This window comes from Notechis scutatus, chromosome 3 (assembly GCF_049901735.1).
Source record: "Notechis scutatus isolate UNSWTSFEM ecotype Mainland chromosome 3, rNotScu1.2, whole genome shotgun sequence".
Taxonomy (NCBI): Eukaryota; Metazoa; Chordata; class Lepidosauria; order Squamata; family Elapidae; genus Notechis; species Notechis scutatus.
The window spans coordinates 34,566,806-34,588,943 of record NC_142011.1 but is presented as its reverse complement, the minus strand read 5'-3'; the positions used below and the strand labels follow the sequence as shown (position 1 = coordinate 34,588,943).

At 38.5% G+C, this 22,138-nt stretch overlaps 1 protein-coding gene across 3 annotated transcripts in view; it reads left to right on the top strand.

Moving 5' to 3' along the window:
* Window positions 1–20,550, top strand: part of MTCL2 (microtubule crosslinking factor 2) — a 75,420-nt gene extending 54,870 nt beyond the window's left edge. For 2 of the 3 annotated variants that reach the window (XM_087959465.1, XM_087959464.1), the window contains exons 10-15: window positions 1,796–1,963; window positions 10,095–10,346; window positions 11,283–11,354; window positions 12,020–12,090; window positions 12,666–14,088; window positions 14,886–20,550. In XM_087959465.1, coding sequence (XP_087815591.1) covers window positions 1,796–1,963; window positions 10,095–10,346; window positions 11,283–11,354; window positions 12,020–12,090; window positions 12,666–14,088; window positions 14,886–15,035 — 2,136 coding nt within the window. In that variant the 3' untranslated portion in view covers window positions 15,036–20,550. Of the gene's footprint in view, window positions 1–1,795; window positions 1,964–10,094; window positions 10,347–11,282; window positions 11,355–12,019; window positions 12,091–12,665; window positions 14,089–14,392 lie in introns of all 3 variants that reach the window. The other variant, XM_087959466.1, reaches the window with a different exon arrangement.
* Window positions 20,551–22,138: the final 1,588 nt, after the last annotated feature.

The window sequence follows — 22,138 nt, the reverse complement described above, 5'->3', positions numbered from 1 at the left end:
CATGGGATGTTGGTAACAATAAGATGGTAGAGATTGATCACATTTGTGACATTCTGATAGTCCAGTTTTCAGTCTTGACATCTCCAGCTAAAAAGATAATGGTCTATATAAAGTTGTATGCTAACGTTTAGGCACTTCTGGTTACGTTGCATATTTTAGTGAACCTCTAAATGAACACGAGCTGGCTCAGCCTCTATATAGTACAAACTCAACATTTTTTTTTGCAAATTTGAATGCATATTATTCATGACTGTTTTCAGATTTATAAGAAAACAACAGTTTGATGGTGGGTGTTTTTTTTATGGCAAGGGGGAAAAGCCATGAGTTAAATGTAAGCTGCTGCAAGATGCAAAGGAAAGAGGAGGATTCAATCTACCTGATTTTAAATTATATTTTGTATCTTGTTGTTTAGTTTGGATGAAAGAGAGGCCATTGCTGAGAAATAGAAGGCCTTTGGAATTAGAAATAGACATGATCTGAGATTTGAGTGGCAGCAATATTTGTAGTATAACAAAGCTAATGTTAATGTCAGACTTGCCATATTGATATAAATACAAAGCTATATATTTATATTATATTTATTATATTATATTAATTATATTATATTAATTATATTAATTATATTATATTATATTATATTATATTATATTATATTATATTATATTATATTATATTATATTATTATTATATTGATATAAATACAAAGCGAACAGTTGCTGGGGTGCATCCACAGTTTCGTTGTACAATGACAATAAAGTTCTTCTTCAAACCCTTTTATGGCTTCCTATACAAGAAGCATTTTATAGAGGAAAAATTATAAGTAAACACAAACAGTTAACTTATTACAAGATATTAGAATTCTTTCAAGGGGGTTGTAAAATAAAATCAAGGGGAAATTTAGTAGCAGATGGATATACTAGTCAACTGGTTTCTTACATACAATTATTATAAAGATTTAAAGTAGACAAAATAATGTATGGTTTTGAACACTTTGAGTCGGATACAAATACATGCACTAATTTAGAGCATCTGAAAGATTAATATACAATTGAAACTGGGGACTTTTCTTTTGGGATTAATGAACAAATAGCATGGAACTGGTTTATTATCAATATTATTATATGTAGAAAAGTGGAAAATTCAACACTAGCCACAATGGAGGAATGGTTGGTGAAGATGATGGAACATGCAAAGATGGCTAAATTGATGTCCTTAATTAAAGAGAGGGAATATATATGTTTATTAATGATGGGAACTCCTTATAGATTTTTTTTGCATAAAACAGAAAAATGAACTTAAAATTATGGTTTTAGAAGATTTAGAAGATTAGAAGGAATAGATAATAGGAAGAAGAAAGTTTTTTTCTTATAATCATAGAGTAAAAGGTAATTTTTATTGGTATTTATAATTGCTGTAAAGAAAATCAGAAGCAAAAATGAACAAATTGCATAAGATATGTTGTGCAAGCTTTCCCTACCGTGTTTAAAAACTGTTTGTAATTTATAGCCCACTCTGACTTCAAAGAACTTATAATGGCAAAGAGTGTCTTTTTCCTTGAATAGTAAATCTTTGGGTAGGTTAGTTGAGAGAGAATGATTTAATCAAAGCAAATTTGAATTGGGGGCACTTTGATCCTAGTCCAACATCATGCCACATTGCTTTCCAACATTGCTTTTGGCATGCTGCTCCTTCAAAATTCTTTTCTTTCTGAAACTGACAACGCTTTCATTAGTCCACCATATTGCACAATATGACATGAACATTCTATTTTTTTCCTATATATATATATATTTAGCCCAATGAATATACCAAGACCTTGTCAGACATGAAGGTGATCTTGAAGGAGCTATGCACAGAACTACAGGAAGAGAGGAGAGGCATGAACGAACTGCAGCAACAATTTGCCAAAGCCAAAGCCACCTGGGAGATGGAGAGAACTGAACTCAAGAGTCTTATCACTCAGGTTAGAATCCGAGAAACATGGTTAGAGCCAGATGTCAAGTTGATCAAATAAAAAATAGTTTTTCCATTGTAATGTAACAACAGATACTGCAGATGGCAAGTGCTATGTCTGTAATTGCTGCAAAGAAGATTGAAAGACGCTTCTTTAGATATTTTTCTTTTCTTGCTTTTTTATTAGTGATTATTTTTTATTTACTCTTTTATAATCTTTTTCTATTCTTCTATGTTTCTGTAGTTTTTAAAATCTTTGAAAAATCTTCTTTAAATAAAAGATTAAAAAATGGAACATGAATTGAGTCTTAAGACAGCATGGATAATTTTGAAGGTCCTGGATATAAGTATTTTAATAAACCATGGTTCTCTGCTGTCAAATCTCTGCCTGATTGTATTGCTCTTATTTATTCAGGAGGAACAAATCTGAATCTTCTGCTATAAAAAGGAATGCAACCAGGATTCTTTGGTAGCCACAGAAGAGGCTTAAATGCTCCTTGTTTTAAAATATTCTTTTCTGTTGAGAAAACTGGTGAGCGAAATTGTGGGCAAAAAAAGCAAGTAAAGCCAGAGACCGAAAAGAGTAACTTGAAGAGAGAGCATTTAGTTTATGTACATAGAGTTGACTGAGGGAGCTGTTTAGATTAACATAATAGGAGATGGAAGAGAAATCCCCTTTCCCACAGTAGTCTTGAATAGTGGATGTGCCATTAACTGTTTGCCCCAGCTAAGCCTGCTGCCTTGAGGTATACTGTCAAGTCAGAAGTTGTAATCTATTAGACAGGAAGCACAGCAAACTGAGAAAGGCTGTTATATGGTTATCTCAGCATGTGACTTACTTTTCTAGGCATTGGAACAAGAAACCGCATATCATCGTTGTCTGTGTACACCTTGTACATTGAAATATATGCTACATATGAATTATACACTATATTTCAAGGCCTGAAAATATATAAAGCTGTGTTCTTTGGTTATTTTAAAGATTTTTTTTTTAAAAAAACTTTGGTTGCTCCCGTGTTTTCCTGAAAATACAACCTACCCTGAAAATGCTTAGCGTAGTCAGTGTTTTAGCCATTGAATCTAGAAGTGTACTAACCAACCTGCCTACCTGTCTGCTTGCCTGATTTGTGAACATTCAAAAAGCTATGATCCATTGCATCAACTGGAATATTTTCAAAAATTAAAGATATAGCATCAGAGATAAAACAAACAGAATAATTGCATAAGAAAACTGTAAGGAACCATATAAATACTATAAAACATGGTTCAAAATATCAATAAAGCAGCAGATGATAAAATTTAAAAGAACAATTGTTTATGTGATATCAAAAGCAGACATCCCTTGCCTGTTGCCTTCCACTCTCCCACCCCAGCGTGAGGTGATGGATAAAATTGCTTTGTAGCTCATATAGGAGTTGATCAAAGTTGCTAATAGACTGTAAAAAGATAGGCAGGTTTTATGTTTTAAGCACAAAACCAGAGAAAGAAGCAACTTCCATGAGCAGAGATTTCCTCCCTCCATTCAGTTAAGGCGAGCAAATAAATTTTTCACTAATGAGCTTCAGGTAAGGTTACTCACCTCAGTTGAGAAATTACCCATAAGGTGTCTCTGCAGTGCCCAGACTAAAAGAATGAATATCAGCCTGCTGTTACAGAAGACAGATGCAAGAACATAAGAACAGCCTGAGAAAAACGGTTAAGAAACTCCACCTTGGGTTTTTGAAAGGTTTCTTCTTTTCAGTGATGGCATGCATGGACCATGCTGTATATTGCATAGTTTAGGGGGATGTTTTGGAGGCTGCAGTGTCTGGTGAGGACTCTTTCTAAACCAAAACTATTTACCTTGTGCTGCCCAACCTGCATTGTAATTCAGATGGGAATTGACCATAGTTGCTAATGAGTTATACTGTAAAGTGGTAGACAAAGCTACAAAAGAAACAAGTTACAAGTAATTTCTAAATGTAGTGAAACAATAGTAAGAGCAGTCTAGAACAGGAGTCACCAACCTTTTGGATCTCAGGACCACCACACTCATACTTTTAAATCCTGAGAATCACTAATATAATTTTTTTTAAAGCTAATATATTTAATATAATTTTTATGTTAAATATAAATTTTATATATATACGTATGTATGTATGTATATATGTATGTATGTATATATGTATGTATACATACATACATTATGTATGTGTGTGTGTATGTGTGTGTGTGTGTATGTATGTATATATGTATGTATATATATATGTGTGTGTGTGTGTGTGTGTATGTGTTTTCTTAAGTTTTCGCAGGTACTTACATGTATGGTATTCAACTTTGTTCGGGTATTTTCCCATGTCATTGTAGTTGTGCTTTTAAAGTTGTAGCAATGTTTCGGCAGAATCTCATCTGCCATCATCAGGCTTCTGTATTGTGTTCGTCTGTGATTCAGACTTTTCCAGTGGTTTCAGTTTTAAATTTGGGGCTAGCCTACTGCTGTGCCAGAATGTTTTTTTCTTCATCCTGATTGGTTGAGAGTCTTGGTCTGTGTTTATTGGTCTTGGAGTTTGCTGTTTCTGCTTGATTGGTGTTTCTAATACCTTCTGTCTGTTTTGTGGCTCTTTTTGTGTCTTGATTGGCTGGCAACATTGTGTTCCTGTATTGGAGGCCTTTAGTGCAGCTTGGCTCCGGGTAAATGGATGGCTATCATTTGTTAGGAAGCTAGGTTTCATCTGGGTGCCTGGTTGGGGTGTGCCCAGGTGTTTGCCTGGCTAGTGGTGTGGAGATTTTTTTGTTTGTGAGTGCAGGCTTCCAAACGATTGACAGTCTGGTGGAATCATCTCTTCTATTCATGCTTTCAGGTCTTTTTTCAATCTCTATGGCTTCTCTGATAATTCTGTGGCTGGCGTTTTCTATAGTGGGTAGGGTTTTGGTGCCATTGAAGTTGATGCTATGACCTGTGGCTTCCATGTGTTGGACTAGTGAGGAAGTGTGTTCCAGCTTTTTGACTGCATTTTTGTGTTCATCCAGGTGGGTACTTATTCTTCTATTGGTCTGTCCAATGTATGTGGCCGGGCATGATGCACAGGGGACTTCGTATATTCCTTGGTTTTCCAGGTCAATTTTATCTTTGGGGTTTCTAAGGATGGCTGCTATTTTTCTGTCTGTTTTGAAGGCAGTCTTGATGTGATGCCTGTGTAGTATCTTACTGATTTTGTCTGTAGTACCTCTTATGTAGGGCAGGACAGCTGTTCCATAGGTCTGTTCATCTTCTAGGTCTCCATTAATGTCTCAGTGTGTTTTTGTGGATCAAGCCGGTGATTTTGCTTTTGTGGAAGCTGTTGGCTGTCAGTACTTTAGTCAGGGTGCATAGTTCAGTCTTTATGTGTGTCTTGTCTGCCAGGCATTTGGTTCTAGCAATTAGTGTTATAGCCACGGAGTTTATCTGTGCTGGGTGGTGGTGGGATTGGGCGTTGAGGTAGCGGTTGGTGTGTGTTTTCTTCTGGTATACGGTGTGTCCTAGTGTGCCATCTGTTTTTTTGTAGATTAGTACATCTAGGAATGGTAGTTGTTTGTTTGTTTCCGTTTCCATGGTGAACTTGATTTTGGGGTGTGTGCTGTTTAGGTGTGTTAGGAAATTGTTCAGGTTTTCTTTTCCATGGGGCCAAATCACGAATGTGTCATCGATGTATTTTAACCATAGTTTGGGTTTGTGGGTGGCATTAGCCAGGGCTCTGGATTTGAATTCTTCCATGAACAGGTTTGCAATGACAGGTGACAGTGGTGATCCCATAGGGGCTCCTTCAATTTGCTTGTATCTTTGTCCTTTGTATATGAAATATGTGTTGGTTAAGCAGTGTTCTGTTAGTTCCATGAGGTGTTTAGCTGGTTGGTATTTATTTTTGATGATTTCAAGAGTTTCTTTTATCGGGACTTGAGTGAATAGTGAAACCACGTCGAAACTTACAAGCAGATCTTCTTGCTCCACGTGTAGATCTTTGATCATTTCCAAGAAGTGGTATGAGTTTTGTACATGTGAAGCTGCTGTTTCAGCATGGGGCTGTAGCTGTTTTGCTAAGTGTTTAGCTAGGTTTTGTAGTGGTGCTCCTCTGGAGCTGATTATGGGTCTGAGAGGTATGCCTTCTTTGTGTATTTTTGGGAGGCCGTATAGTTTGGGGCATCTGGAAGATTTTTCTCTTGGGATGATCGTCTGTTGGATCTCTTTGCTTATGTGGCTGGTTATAATTTTCTTCTTGGTTAATTTTTCCAGATATGTGGTTGGGTCCGTGTTTATGGGTTTGTATGTGGAGTCTTGGAGTAGGTCTGTCAATTTTGTTTTGTAGTCTTTTCTATCCATTACTACTGTGGCATTCCCTTTGTCTGCTGGAAGTATGATTATGCTGCTATCTTTTTTCAGGGCTTGCAGGGCTTTTAGTTCCTCTTCGTGCAAGTTGCTTTTGGGTGGTTTGCTTGGGCATAGGATGTTAGTAACTTGGTGTCTTATTCTATCAGCTTCATCTGTATTTAATTTATTTAGGTTGGATTCTACTCCACATATGATGGATTCTGTGGGGATTTTTTTTGAGTGCTATAGCATAATTGAATCCTTTGGTTAGGACATCTGTTTCTGTTTTGGTGAGTTCTCTGTTGGAAACGTTATATACTAATTGTTTCAGGTGTTGTTGTGAGTTGTTGGGGGCTTTCTTGTCATGTTCTAATTTCTTTAGTTTCTTCAAGAGTTTGTCATTTTTTGTAAGTGGTTTCAGTTTCAGCTCTCCAAGTTGTAAGTTGTTTTATCTTTTCCCAAAGTAGAGGGTGGATTTTGCTGCTCAATTCCAGGTGTAGTGTGAGCAAATTTTTGTTTAACTGATCCAATTGGAATCTCTTTCTGTGGAGCTCGTTCCTGAGTAGAGCCATTTCAGTTCTTTTCAGGATATGTTTAGTAGCTGCTGTGCAGTGATGAAATGTTAATTTGTGTGTGTGTGTGTGTGTGTGTGTGTGTGTTCGGGTCTTTTCCCGTGTAAGATTAAGAGTATGTTGGTGACGTTTCAGCGAGGTCCCACTCGCCATCCTCAGGCTGGTGCTTTCGGCTTCATGCCAATGCAAGCAGTGTGTGATCAGAGCTGCCGTCTCTCTATAAATACTGGGTGTGTATGTGTGTGTGCTGGGCTGGTTGGCTGCGCTGCTGCCTCTCCAAAGCTAGAGAACTAATGGGGAAGAGCTGACAGCAGGCACTGGGGGAGGGGACTGGTGTTGGCGCCGCCGCCAGGTGTAGGAGCTGGTTGGCGCATGCATCTCAGGGGCCTGACTCTGGGGTCCCTCGGAGAGCTGGGAGGTGCAAGAATTGCGCGGCCCAGATTAATTGCTTTTGGGGACCATTTCTTCTGTGGCCCACCAAAAATTTTCCACAGCCCACCAGTTGGCAGCCCCTGGTCTAGAACATACTGAAATGCCAGTAAGTATTTCAAAATGCTATGGTTAGTTGTATAGTGTTTGTAATTCTGCTGAAAGTTGGCTCTTATTTGTCCAATTGTGTATAGCCTTTTCCTCTATGCTGGTATTTGATAAATGTAGGCACTCTTGCACACTTAGTAACTGCTTGCAACTTATTATATTTCTGATTACATACAAAGAAAAAGGTGATAGTGAGATTCTTGTAAACTGGTATTATTTCTGTCCCTTTCAACAGCTGCATGAAGGTTATAATGATGAAGCCCCAAGAAATGACCCACTTCTTAGTAATTTACTCTGGAGATGCCATTATTAGATTTTTCATGGATTCCCCCAGATGCCTGCTACCAGTTACTTACCCAGAATGGCATCTGCATTAAACGGCTATTATTCATAAATGTAACGATCTTGTCCAATTATTATCTGAGTAGAATAATAATTTCCTCTTCAGCTGTCTGAGCTGTCAGTTTGCTAGGGAGCCTAGGGAAAAGTCTTTTAGAATTAATTCACTCTTCTCTGGAGCTTCTACAGAAATGCAGAACTGTGGCCTTTGCAGCTAGTGTTTCAACCCCAGTGTCCTTAACATCTTAGTCTCTGGTTGCACAAGTATGGAAAAGAATCTTTGGATTATTCGTGATTTGGAAATTCCTTATTACTACTTCTCTTAGCTTGCTTAATCTCTCACAATGAGAGCAGTGGTCAGACTAGACTGTTAATCCCACCCCCCCAAGGATTCTCCCTATGTTTAAGCTAATCTTCCTAAGCAACAAATCATTGCACATTTTTTTGCATTTAATTAGTTTCACTCCTAAGCTTCACTCCTAGCCGCCGTTTCATCAAAGGCTGAAATCTCTTTTTCATCAATGGATTTATCTGACTTCTGGGTGACCATGTCTCCGTTCCATTAGGCATATGGCTTGTGGTGAATGTCATGAGTTTGGGGATTTGCCTGCACCAAGATAACTGATTGCTTTAATGAGCTCATCATTCCCAAGACTTCATCACATGCTCTGTTTAGGATTACTATTTGCTGTTGTTTAGATTTACTATTTGTTTAGATTTACTATTTACTGTTTAGGATTACTATTTGCTGTTGTTTAGATTTACTATTTGTTTAGATTTACTATTTACTGTTTAGGATTACTATTTGCCATTTACTATTTGCTTTGTCTTCCTTTTTAATAGCCTTTCTTAATAGCTGCAGAGATTTATAGTTTGATAGAAATATGGATTTAGGACAGGGGTGTCCAACCTTGGCAACTTTAAGACTTGTGGACTTCAACTCCCAGAATTCCTCAGCCAGCAAAGCTGGCTGAGGAATTCTGGGAGTTGAAGTCCACAAGTCTTAAAGTTGCCAAGGTTGGACACCCCTGATTTAGGACTCGAATGGATCTATTCTAATTATTTGTTACTCATCACTTTTCTTCCTGATTTGGCAGTGATTCTGTTATTTGTGGATTTTGCTCACAGTTTATTAAGAGTTGGAAACCGACTCCCTCATAAAATCTTTATTTCCATCTGTTACAGGAATAATGTTTGTATGTGATATCAGAATCTTGTCTATTATCTGACTATTATGAGATAAAATCATTTTTTTTTCTCTCTCCAAGAAAATCAAGCTTGTCACATGTTTCCTATCAGGGCAGGGCAGGGCTAGGAAGGAATTTCTGGTGTGTGTGTGTGTGTGTGTGTGTGTGTACATACATATATAATTTTTCTTTCTTTTGGTGAACAGCCAGGAATTGTAAAGGAAAAAAGAGGACATGCATAAATGGACTGCTTTTACCATTCACTTTAAACATAAGAAAAAAAATCTTACAATCCAGTGGATTATGGGACCTCTGAAAGGCTTGAGTCTTACCTGATTTTGACTGACTAATCTACCGTTCCTTTCTGCTTTGGAGGAAGAACATGAAATGCTTCATCTCCCTAGATCCTAATCAGTCGTTTTTGTCATGAAATCATGGAATCAGTCTGTTTTTATTCCTGCCTGACTTCATGAAGGACAGCCCCAGTTTAGTCTTCCTTCAAAATCTACAGAAAATATATTAACTTAAAATATTGTGATATTGCTGTTGAAGATTGAGGCCACAAACAGATTTTTATTTTGTTCATAAATTCCCAGGAGCTCAAAAACTTTAGAAACTTTAGAAATGACATGAAATCATATTGGCAAGAGGGGAAAAGTGGTTGAGCAAATTTGCAGCATAAAATTGAATTTGGAAGAAGGAAACTAGAGAAAGGGTGATTAAAGCAATCCTAATCATGTTGTGACCTGGTGCTAAAAAAATGAATTAACTCTAGGAAGTGGCGGTTTTAGAGTCACCCAGACACCCAAACTGTTCTCTGTACTTTGTATAATTAAAATTATCCCAGTATGGTGGGATTACAATGCTCAGAACTCGCAACTTGCATAATCGTAATAATTTACTAATATCCTTGGGGAGTAGCGGTTCTACCTCTTGATTGCTGGCTTAGTTTAGCTCTTCCCACTCTAACTGCAGGATTTAATAGGCCTTTCCCAGTCTGTTGCCACATCACATATGTCAGACAATATCATTCTAATCTAGAATGACTGCTTGGAGGGGACTAGGTCAATAATTAATGTTTTAAAGAGGAAAATAAGCCAGAAGACTGAAATGGTCTTGCTCTTCCAAAACTGTATCTACTGATGCCTTCGTTTTAATTAGTTTTATTTTTTGTCCTTGTAGTTAGAAACTAAGACTGGAAAAGGTCCAGCAGAACGTGCTCTTTCTGAGTGGAAAACTGCTCTGAAGAGGGAACGGGAAGAGCATCAACATCTCCTTGCTGAATCATATAGTGCTGTTATGGACCTGACCAAGCAACTTCAAATCAGTGAGAAGAACTGGGACCAGGAAAAGGTGGAACTCTTGGACCGTTTTAAGGATGAACAGCAGCAGGCAGAGCAACAGGTGAAAGAACTGCAGAATAAAATAAACCAGGTAGGAACCAAGAATGCATGTGAAATCTATCTTGTCCTCCTAGCTCAATTTTTTTTATAAGTGTGATTTTAATACTGCTACTGGATGAGAGTCATGTGTCTTTAAGAATATGCATATCACAAAATGGCTTCTTGAATTCAAACAACTGTTTATCATTGGAGTAGTAATTCATAATTTTTGGATTCCCACTTTTTGTCTCCCTATCCAACTTGTTAGGATTGTTGTGAGGAGACAAACCACATGATCCCTATTAGAAAAAAAGCAGGATGAAAATACTGTATAAATAATAATAGACAATGGCAAGGCATCGGAGCAGGCATCTCTGTGCTCTGTGCTAAAAATATAGTAAATCACATTATCCAATTCCTGTGAGATCACACAAAAGAATGCCAAAATGGTACATATATTGGCTATATAGATTGCCAGGAGCACTTTCAGTTATTATGGCTGTTTTTTCAAGACATGGTTAACCTAGTTCATGAATCCTCTTTTTACAGCAGATGCCAGTAGTATATATGATAGATGCACAGTGAAACCAGGAGTGGTCTTCCATCTACCTCAAAAATAGCTGAGTGAATGTCACTTCCTAAAGATTATTTTTTTTAACATTACCAAATAACTAAAGTAAAAACCCTATGGTTGTCTTGATTGGAGTTGGCAGCTCCATGGGCAAAGTTGGGAGTGGTTTACTTCCTCTTTCTGAATCTGTTTGAGATGCTATCTCATTCTTCTGCTTGTGAGCTGTGTGTGAAAGAAACAGCAGAGAGAGAAGGCTGTGTGTGTGTGTGTGTGTGTGTGTGTGTGTGTGTGTGTGTGTGTGTGTGTCGGAGTTCGTGATCTCTGCAGATACTGTTGAAGCTGATAAGAATATGGAGGACAAATAAGTGCTTATGAGCTGGCTGAGCATTTGATAACTTTGTTTTGTAAACTATTCAGCTTCAGAAAGGTGCCAACCGATGGGCCTTAAAAGCCTCTGAAATGGAGAAGCATGGTGGTAACTGGAAAGAGGTAAGCTAAATAAACATATTTTATTCCAATTACAAGATCAATAAGAAGGACCAATTTTGGGCTTCTTATGGTCTAGAGAGACTGCCCAATGTACCCTTTAAAAGCAGGAAAAATTAAAATAAGAGTACAGGTCATAGGCATCCAGAAGAAAAGAACATACATGAGTAATAAACAGAGATCATATAGGGACTCGATAACCGACCCCAAGACCTGGGAGAGCAATCAGTTTTCAATGAGAGAGAAAGAGAGAGAGAGAGAGAGGGGTGTGTGTGGGTGGGTGGTGTGGATATAAGTTGTAATCATAGGCTGGAAATAAAGGGTAGGTAATAATCACATCCAGAGATGTGAACTTTCTAATCTCTTTTGACTAGATTTCCAGCACTAGTTAGATCTTAGTGTGATCCAACAAGCATGCAAAGTTTAAGATTCATTCTAAGAAACAGATAACATTTTGACAATTCTGGATTTCTGGGTTATACTTGCGTTACTCATGTAAGCGTCCTGTGTTTTAGAACTCTTTTTTGACTATTTAAAGGCCAACAAGTAAATTTAAATTTTAAATTCATGTAGAGAACTGATATGACTCTTACTTTATCTGAGTTTCTCTACACCTGACACAAGATCATAAAGGTACAGTTGATAAAAGCTAAAATATGTTTTTTCAGACCCTCAATGAGAAAATCACTGACAAAGAGACAGCTTCTGAAATTGATATCAAAGGAAGTAATTTAAAAAGGTAGGATAACTGTTGGCAGATGATCAGTCTATTTTCAGTGGACATTTATATTTCATATTCAAAAGCATATTTTAGACAGAAGATGTAGCATTTTCATTATTTTCTGTGCACATAAGAATCTCTGTCTTATCATGATACCATCAATGATTTGTATATTAGCATAAAATGTTTAAGAATATCATTTTTGTGATCAAAAGCAAGTGCATGTTACCAGTTTTTTAGACCAAAACCCAGAGCGTATTACTGTTTTATTCTACTCCCATGCTGAAAATGTCATTTTGATGGTACCACTATTTTTAAATACAGCATTATTAATATAAACACTGAGTTTTCTCATTGGCAAAATAGCATAAAGCATGAGAAATTGAATCAAGTCTTCAAATTCCACCTATTTCTATTCATTATTACTTATTTTTTGCTGCATCCTTAGACATGTTAAAAGGTTAATTGGAAAATGACAGAGAAATTGACAGAATTGACAGGTGGAGGGAAAGTAGATATCACTTAGGTAGAATCCATAAAATTCTCAGTCCAAAAGTTAGGTTGTTACTCATTGCTTTCTCTTGTCTATTTAGGACAAAGTCAGTTTCCTCCATGTCTGAATTTGAAAGTTTGCTTGACTGCTCTCCTTATCTTCCTGGCAAAAGCAGCACTGTGATGATAGACAATGCCCATAACAGAAAGGAATCTCCAACTACGCAGAAGTTACCAGACCCTGCTGGGATCACTCCTGAGAACTTTGCTTGTGTGAACAGTAAGCAACCTATACCCGAGAGCCTGGGCTCAGAGAAGCTGGATGCTTCTCCTTGTGGATGCATTCAGACAAATGACTTACCTACATTGGAACAGACCCAGAAACAAATGCAGAGGAGCTATACAGCTCCAGACAAGACTGGGATCCGCATATACTATAGCCCACCTGTTGTTCGCAGGCTGGAAGCTCCTCTAGTGCACAACAGAGAGGAGAAGATCATGGTTGAGCCTGGTTTCCTATTCACAATGGCTAAGCCCAAGGAGGAGTCAGACAGCTCAGAAAACATGTATAGTCGGTGGTTGTGTAACTTCTCCAAGCAGCATCGGGAATTACTTGATGGTAGCCCTGTTAGTGAAAAAGCTGTAACTCCAGTGTCCAAATTCCCACCATCTCTGCATGGCCTTGAAATTTCTGGCAACATGAGTGATGACATGAAGGAAATCACCAATTGTGTGCGTCAAGCTATTCGTTCCAGTTCCCTAGAAAGAAAGGTTAAGAGCAACTCTAGCCAGACAGTGGGATTGGCCAATGTTGCTACTCAGACTATACAGATGGTCAGTATTGGTTTGCAGACAGACATGCCCAGAGGAAGCATCCACAGTAGTAAGAGCTGGTCTCCACGAAGCTCTTCCCTTGTGTCAGTGCGCAGCAAGCAGATTTCAACGTCTCTGGACAAAGTCCATTCCAGGATTGAACGGCCCTGTTGTTCTCCCAAATATGGTTCTCCCAAGCTCCAAAGAAGATCATCATCTAAGCTGGATAATTCCAAGGATCGAAGCTTGTGGAACCTCCACCAGAGCAAGCAAAATGGCTCGGCCTGGGCTCGGTCCACCACTACGAGAGACAGTCCAGTTCTAAGCAACATTAATGATGGCTTGTCTAGCTTATTCAATGTGGTGGAGCATTCTGGGAGCACAGAGTCGATATGGAAGCCAGGATGCCAGGAAAGTAAAGCCAAGCCAGAAACACCTAAATATGGTATTGTGCAAGAGTTTTTCCGGAATGTGTGTGGTAGAACTCAAAGTCCCACTTTGGTTCCTGACAAGAAAGACCCAGTTGGAGGGGACAACAGTAATAAGAAGCCGGAACCTTCCACAGCAGTGCTCCAACTTTTGGAAAACACCTCCAAAAAACCTATAAAGCAGAGCTGCAATGAGGAACCAAAGCCGCCCAGTCTAAGCCAAGGTGGCAAGGACAGAACCTTAAAGGAGACCGATGCGGTTTCTGCTACTATTGCCAATGAGGTAATATTTATTACAAGATATGAGATATATCCCTTAATAGCAAAAGCAAATGAGTTTCTAGCCCCTCCCCAACAAATTAAAGTATAGCATAGGATATTTTCCATCTACTAAAAATGTGAAGGCCAGAACACAAAGATGTCAATGATTTTCATAATAGTTTGGTATGGATTGCACAGTGGTTAAAAAAATTCAGGTGAATCTAGTAATCATATCTGCCTAGGAGGCTCATGGAAGATGTGTATTCTAACTGCATGAAACCAAGGAATGTATTAATATGTACCTTTGACACTTCACTTTTTTCCAGATCAGGATTCATTTATAGTCTAGACCAGGGGTGTCAAACTGGATTTCTTCAGGGGCTGGATCAGCACTGTAGTTCTCCTCCGCTAGCCAGCCGGGGTGGGGGTGGGGGGAAGGGGGGAAGACAGGACAGGCGCCTCCTGCAGCACCCTGCCAGTCAAAACAGGCCGTGGGCGGCTGTGTGAAACCCCCGTGCCCCATTTTCATCCTGGACAGCCTCCTGCAGCACCCTACTGGCCAAAAATTCTTTTATGAAAAATGAATACTTAGTTATAGCTGACAACTTTTTTCACTGAACAGTTCTGTCTCTTTCTTTTGCCAAGAAAAGGGAAACTAATGGCTGTAAGTAGTTGAGTCCTACAGGCCTTTATGCGCAGACTCCTGCATAAAGGTATGTACTGTTAGGGGTAACGTGAAGATTCCTGCTCTTAACCACCATCTTAAGTCTTCATTTAAACCTGTTCTTTTCATTCAGTATTTTTTTCCTCTCTTTATAGGATATTGCTTGTGATTGCAGCTCTCAGTCGTTGACTTCCTGTTTTTCTCGATCATCACGTTCAACTGTCCGACATTCCCCTTCTAAGTGCAAATTGCATCCCTCTGATGGCAGCCGGGTGGAGGAGAAAATAGGGCCCTCGAGTGAGTGAGAGGACTACAACTGATGATGGAAGAACGACTCTGCCATGAAGCTACCAGTCTCTTCGGCAGTTCTCGGACTGGCTGTTCCTGAGCCAGCTACAGCTAAGGAATATTGCTCTTTCATGGTTGGAGCAATATCTTCTACCTTATTGTAGCTCGCTGAGGAGATCTGCAATACAGAACCTACATGACATAGCCAGGGACAGAATGAAAGTCTCTCTGAGTTACGGGCTCTTGTCTCTGGAAACCTTTCTATCCCTACCCACTCACACCAGGAATTTGAGCAGTGAGAGCTTAATGCTGTGCTGTGGTTCATGACGTTTAATGTTTGCGTGCCTGCGAGTGAGTTCTATTTCCCAATTCAAGGAGATGCCTTTTTTTTTTTTTTTTCATTTGGGAACAGCATTATGTGAAAAGGCACTGGGGAATATTTTGAGCTGGTGTATTTGTGCTGACTGGCCTGCCTGCTTAGACTGTAGGAAAGAAGGCATCGGAGATTAAGAGGTGCTGCTTTCAAAAATCAGATGTTTATACAGAGATAGAGAGAGAGTAGAGTGGAGAGAGGCTTTCTTAGGAATTCTGCTACAATATCAGGTTGAATCAGCAAGCTGAACACAGATCAATTCTGTTTTGTCATTATATCAGGATGGATAGTTTTCCTCAGGCATGATTAGCCTATAATACTATTAAGCCTCACATCCAGCCTGCTAGATACTGGCCAGTTTTAAATTATTGTTGCGGCACCAGCAATACACCAGGTCTCAGTAAAAAAAAAAAAAAAAGTGTGTGTGTGTGTGTGTGTGTGTGTGTGTGTGTGTGTAGTCAGTACATTTTATTGTCCATTTCTAGCAATCTGCGGTAAGCACCAGCACCAGGGAAAACATGGCAGACCTTGCTTTCCTGGCCCTATGTACCAGACTTCCTGTGACAACTGAAAACAGAGCTGGATTTTCATCTTTAGGTAGTAGGTATCTTCTTTCTAGTTTAGAGCAAGTATTGGCCACTGTTTCTGTACTTGAATGGCCAGAGTATGGGTAAATCTAGGAAATTTAAAACTGTGAAATGCTGAAACCTCCGTTTCTCCACACTGCCTTATTTCCCTAATGCAGAAGATGGTGCTATAGTTCTTAAGAGAAATTATTTCAATCTTTTTTCTTATAAAAATGCCAGTATCTTTGTGGTCCACAGACTTTCTGTCTTTTAAGGTGTAGGTATGAAATGACAAGATGCAGAGCTGAATAAGCACAGGTCTGATAAAACATTCCAGATTCTTGGGAAGATTGTTTGCAGCTGTTCACCTTAGGACAGGACATCTCACAGTTGTCCCACCTAACACTCCGTTCACTAAACAACCTACAGCCTAGTAGATTCTTACATTCCTTTTCTGCAGAGGGGAAATATTAGTACTCCATCTGAATCTGTAGCACAATCCTGTTAATGCAGGCTCTTGTGAGTCTTCTTTAGGGTCCCTAAAACAAAAGGAAATCACTTGGTGACCTCAGTACAGGTAGTTCTTGGTTAACAACTGTAATTGGTATTGGAATCTCTATTGCTAAGCAGTGTGCTGTAAAGTGCAACAGCAGTTCTGGCAGTCCCTAATTACCATTGTTAAGCAAGGATCTCATGTGATCACAGCTTCCAGCTTCCCGCTGGCTCTCCCATTGACGTTGCTTGTGGGAAGCAGGGAAGGAAGGCTACAAATCATGAACATGTGAATGGATGAAACTTGCAGTGTCAGAAATCTGGGCAGGATAAAGACTGCACAGCATATTTTATAGATTCTCTCTAGCCCTTTTATTAATAGTGCTGCTCTAAATTGTTGGGCTGGAGGAGGTCAGGGCGTTAGAATGGAGGGGTTGACAACACAAGCTGTTGTGCCTGAAGGTGGGAAGCCACACAATTCTTTTAAATAAATACATTTTAAATAAGTAAGCAACTTAAGCTGCTCCCTAAGTATCTCTCCCACCAGGACACATTGGGGGAATTTCATCAACCAGCAACCAGTTCATTTTCAAACCCTTCTGATGGCTCCCCATCCACCCAAAATTGGTCTTACTATGTTCCATTTTCAGATATATAGTAGTGTAGACAGAATCCTGATTACTTTTGCGTAATTTCTCTCTAGTATTCCAAATATCCTGCATATAGAAAGCTGTAGGTCAAATTTAGAACAAAACTCTCTCTTGACTTGATAGCTATTGCAAATAATGGAACTGTTTTGATTTGAAAGAGTTTCCTAAACATGCTGCAATCCCCAATTGCTTTCACATGAAAACGGACACATTTGCTGATTTCTTACAGAACTGTTCTTGAATAGAGATGTAGCCAAACCATAATTGGTAGCCTACAGAGAAGGAAAAAAACACATTTTTTTCCTGGCTTTTCACATTACTGATTGAGATACAGGTTTGGGAAATCTAAAACTAAGTTGGCTTTCAAAGTCCTAAATCACTTTCTAATGCTCCTCTTTAGAAGTTGTGCAAATTTTGAATGATTTTCAACACATTGCTTCTTTTATATCTTGCACTTTATGTTTTTAATTTTAATTTTTCACTAATGTGAACAAATGCTTTTGTCATTTGCATGACAAAATCCAGGAGTTTTTAATCCAGTTCACTGTCAAAATAATTAGAACTGTAGGAATTAAATGCCTCGATCATCCAGTTATTAATGAGTTGCTTTTGAGCGGGGACAAGCCTGGTGAATGTTTGCAGTTGAAATGACATAAAAACCCACTCTAAATTCTTTTGCAATTTAACCTGGATTTTGCAAGATATAAATGATGCTGAACATATTTATTTATTTTACCTAATTTATTCTCAAGTAGAAGCCGAAAGAGAGAGTTATGCATTGGAAAGGAGGGCCTCTTTCTTAGCCATTGGAGAACTCTGCCCAGCCAATCTTCTGTCACCTCAGAGTTTTCAGGATCACCCATTCCATTATCCATATCTTCCAAGCATACCTTCACTTCCCCAAAGGCTTGAAGTCTATTGCACCGAACATCCATTTAGCTGTAGCCTTAATAGGAATACCAGACCACAGTCCAAATATGGAGAACGATGGAGATTGTTTCATCAGCTGTTTGCCCCATTTCCCATTTTTCTCTGAGAAGCAGTCCCCTAATAGCTAAAGTGGAATGGTTGTGTATTTTTCTACTACAAAGTCATTTTTGAGACTTGGAATTCTATGTGAGTTAGGTTCTCGATTAACATCAGTTGCTTTGGTTCTCCTGAATCTTCTACAGTAATCTGTTCTGTAATCCCCTGCCCCCACCAAATATTAACTGAAAGAGAGGAAGATTCAATTCACAAAGTAATTTAGGAAGGGATTGTTCCTCTGGGACTCCATTAGGGCTATCTAAAAGAGTTTTCTCGCTTAGAAAACTCTTAAGACACCCACCTATTCTTTTCTGCAGTTTACCTTCCTATTTGGACTCAAAGGTCCAGGTTGCTTTCCTAATTAGAAAGGTGCTTTAGAAAGCGTAACCTGCAGCTACAGCTGTGCATATTTTCTCAGAAATAAGTGAATGTCATGGAATTTACTTGTGAGCAAATTTACTATATTATACCTGAAGATGAAAGATGGAAACAAAATAAGTTAGGGAATTCGACAAATTCACACCAAGCAGCTTGAATCTTGAATTCAAGCAAAAAAGTGAAATTAACTTGGTTAATCTGTTTCTAGCTGATATCTTCATTATTCCAGAGCTCTGCCTATGGCTTGGTCAGATTTGAACAGAAGTAGAAGAAGGAAAAAAAGAAGCTACAACCAACCAAATTTGTTTCATCCCCACCCCACATCCCCCAGCCATTATCTGTCTTTAAACATATTAATCCTGACATTTATTTGGTATTTAAAAGTAACTGTTCAATCATGCTTTCTAATTGAACAAGTCATGTTCTGGACAGAACTACACAGAAGAATCCCTTATAACACTGAAAGAGTTTCTTTAAATAATGGCATACTCTAAATTTACATTAGGGTTGATGAACCAGGTAGAAGATAACTAAAACATAACTATTTAATTATGGATTTTCAGGTGTAGAACAGCTAGTCACAATCTTGCACATCAGTGCATAAACTCATATTTTTCTCAGGGAAGGCAACCAATTCCTAATATCAAAATGGGAAATACTTTCAAAAGATTAGAAAAGATTAATCAAAAGATTAGAAAAGGGGGGAATCCAAATAAAAGTAACACTGCCAAATGCCTTAGGTATCTCCAAATAAAAGTCAGTGTTATTTCCAAAGGGTGCCGCAAGTCATTGCCAGTTAAACAGTAGTGAGACTCATGGGCATCATTTGGGTGAGGGGAGGGGGGTCAAAGAAGGGGCAAGGGATTAAACTGTAAACATTGCAAGCTAACACATTTTCATCAGAGTTAGGTTGCAAGCACCATCCCAGTGGAATTTGCATCAAGGTTTTCATTGTGGCTTGCTGAAACAATTGCTGGTAAGCATGTAACACTCCCCAGGAAAAGGGAAACCACCAGCATAATGTTGCTTACACTCTTATAGAGTCAGTTCCTATTTTACCTTACTTGCATTCAAGTGCAAAATAATGTGATGTTTTCTGTATTTAATTTATAACAGTAATAGCTTGGGATATTCTTGGATGATTTTTTTTACTGAGTACTAGACAGCAAAACCGGAATAATGGGCAGCTATTGAGGAATAGCGAGCCAAAACTGAGGGAACTGCATCAAAGTACATGATCCTATATTTCTCTGATCACATGAGATTCAGTATATTGGTATTCAAGTCTTGAGGGCTACAGGCTTACAGCTCAACCTCATTAGCTTTAATACCAGTGAACAATGTTCTCCTATACAGTAGGTAGCTGAGGAAAATTCTTTGGCAGGTCAGCAAGTTCGATGCAAATCTCACGCCTATGGCCTTGTTCTTTATCTATGCCCAGTTGAAGGTGTGTTCCTTTTGCTACTAGGAATCTAGTACCTTTTCACACCCTAGGCTGCGCCATCTTCACCAAGCGCCTATTGTTCCAGGAAAACAAAGATATTGTCCACCTAGCTCTTAATGTTGTTATCCACATACAGTATTGGATTGAGGCTGGGCCTGTTTTCACATGAAGTACATTACACAAAGCAGACACTAGTAACTAACCAATAACAACCCAGCCTGGATAGGTTTTCTAAGGCAGTCTCTTTCTCTTTGCTGCATGAGTTTGTAAATTGGGATGGGCAAGGGATGGAATTTACAATGATTGCTAACTTGTGGTGTAAATACTTCCTTTTGGGGGTGGTTTTTAGTATTTTCATTGGGAACCCCTTCCTTTTTACTTCTACTTTGGGGGTTGTTTTGTCTGTTCTTGTTTTTATCAATGCCTTTTAATTATTTGTAAATTTTAAAAGTTTGTCTTATTTTGTAAATAATTGTTCTGAATATTTCTGAGTATGGAGTTAATGGAAACTGGGACATTTTTGTCATTTACAAGTAACAACCCTGTGCCTCAGACAAGATTTGTTTAGCATCCCCTTTGCCAATAAAGTCTGAATCACCATGACGTCTTGATGCTTATTCCAGTTGCATGTTGCCTTAGCAGAGTTGATGGAAACCTGATGACCAAAGGCATCCAAAGATATGGACAATGTGCCACCCAAACTTTTCCATGGAATGCCCTTGTCATTCCCTGATTTGGAAAAAGAAATCTCAGCAAAATCAGCACCGCATCTGCACATGCTAGCCATTCTATCCCAGTGTCCTATCAAAATTGCATGGAAGTAATTCAGCTACTAGATTTCTTCCCTGTCCAGCAGATTATGTCAATCATGTCCTATTTTTCTGCACCCCACTCTCTAAGGAAAGATATCTGTACCTGAAGGTGTTGCAATTTCGCTATTTCTCATCCGCCTTAGATCTCTACCTGTTGAAAGGTGAATTTGATTCATTGAAATGCATTTGTCCATTGTCCTCTTTTCATTTTCACACCTCTAAATATGAATACCTTTAATTTGTTCCTGGATGAGTATGAAGAGAATGTACAATAAGTGCATGTATGAAGACAAGTTAATTTCAAGCTGAGTTTTGTGTAGCCAAATGTTTCCTCTTAAATCGGGCACTTTTAAAAGCCAACCCAAGTGCTGAAAAGGTGCAAACGGTTGGTTCTCTTTTAAGCTATTTTCCTGGTCATTGTTACCTTCCTGTTATTCTTCCTGCAGAGTACCACGTGCCTATGGAAACCCTTGGCATAAAAACCATGTGGGGAATGCATTATTTAGTGGACTGGGTCAAATTACGGACTTCTGAGATGGCTTTTAATTAATGAGAGTGAAAATATTGCACTCAGGGCTTTGTATTTGCTCTTGAAAGCAAGAGAATAGGTCAGAGGATTGTCTGACAAATAATATGGAAGAGTAAATCTCATTTTCCTTCCATGCTAAAGAGGATTGTCCCAGACATTGTCTGGCCAGTCACCAGAGGTCTGGATGATAGACACACCTCCCGGGTGGGGGGTTGAACCATAGAAAATGTAGTTGTGGGAAATATTTTACTGGATTCTCCCAAACAACCCCCTGAAAGCAGCATTTATTAGTTGCTTTTAATAGCTACTCAAAATCATACAAGGAATATTTTAATGTTTGTAGTAAATAAGTTTTCAAAAACATGTCATGCTCTCTATTTCCCATATAGGTTGGTTGTAAAAAAAGAACAAATTTTGATTGCATCTTTAATTTTTACTTTCCAGGTTCTCATTTTAAATACATAAAGACACTACTCTAGTGTAATTTTTAAAACATGTCTCCTGAGCCTGTGTAACTAAAGAAAGCATCTGGCTATCCAATTTGTCCCATGAGAGTTCTTCCATACTTCAAAATGTCTAGCATGAATTATGTTGCCAAGAACGTATCCTATTTCATACACACATATGTGAAAAAAATCATAAAGAATGTATGGCAAAAATGTACTTTGGAACAGGAAGGGCACAAACCTATACTTGCCTGCAACATTTTTAACCAAACTGGCTTTTCCCAGGATCATATGGCAGTGTAGATAAAGTTGCACAATTGCAGGAAAAAGCATGCCCTTTGTGTTTTTGAATTCAAAAATTTGGAGAGTCATAGTAACTTAACATAGACTCAAACCGTTTGCCA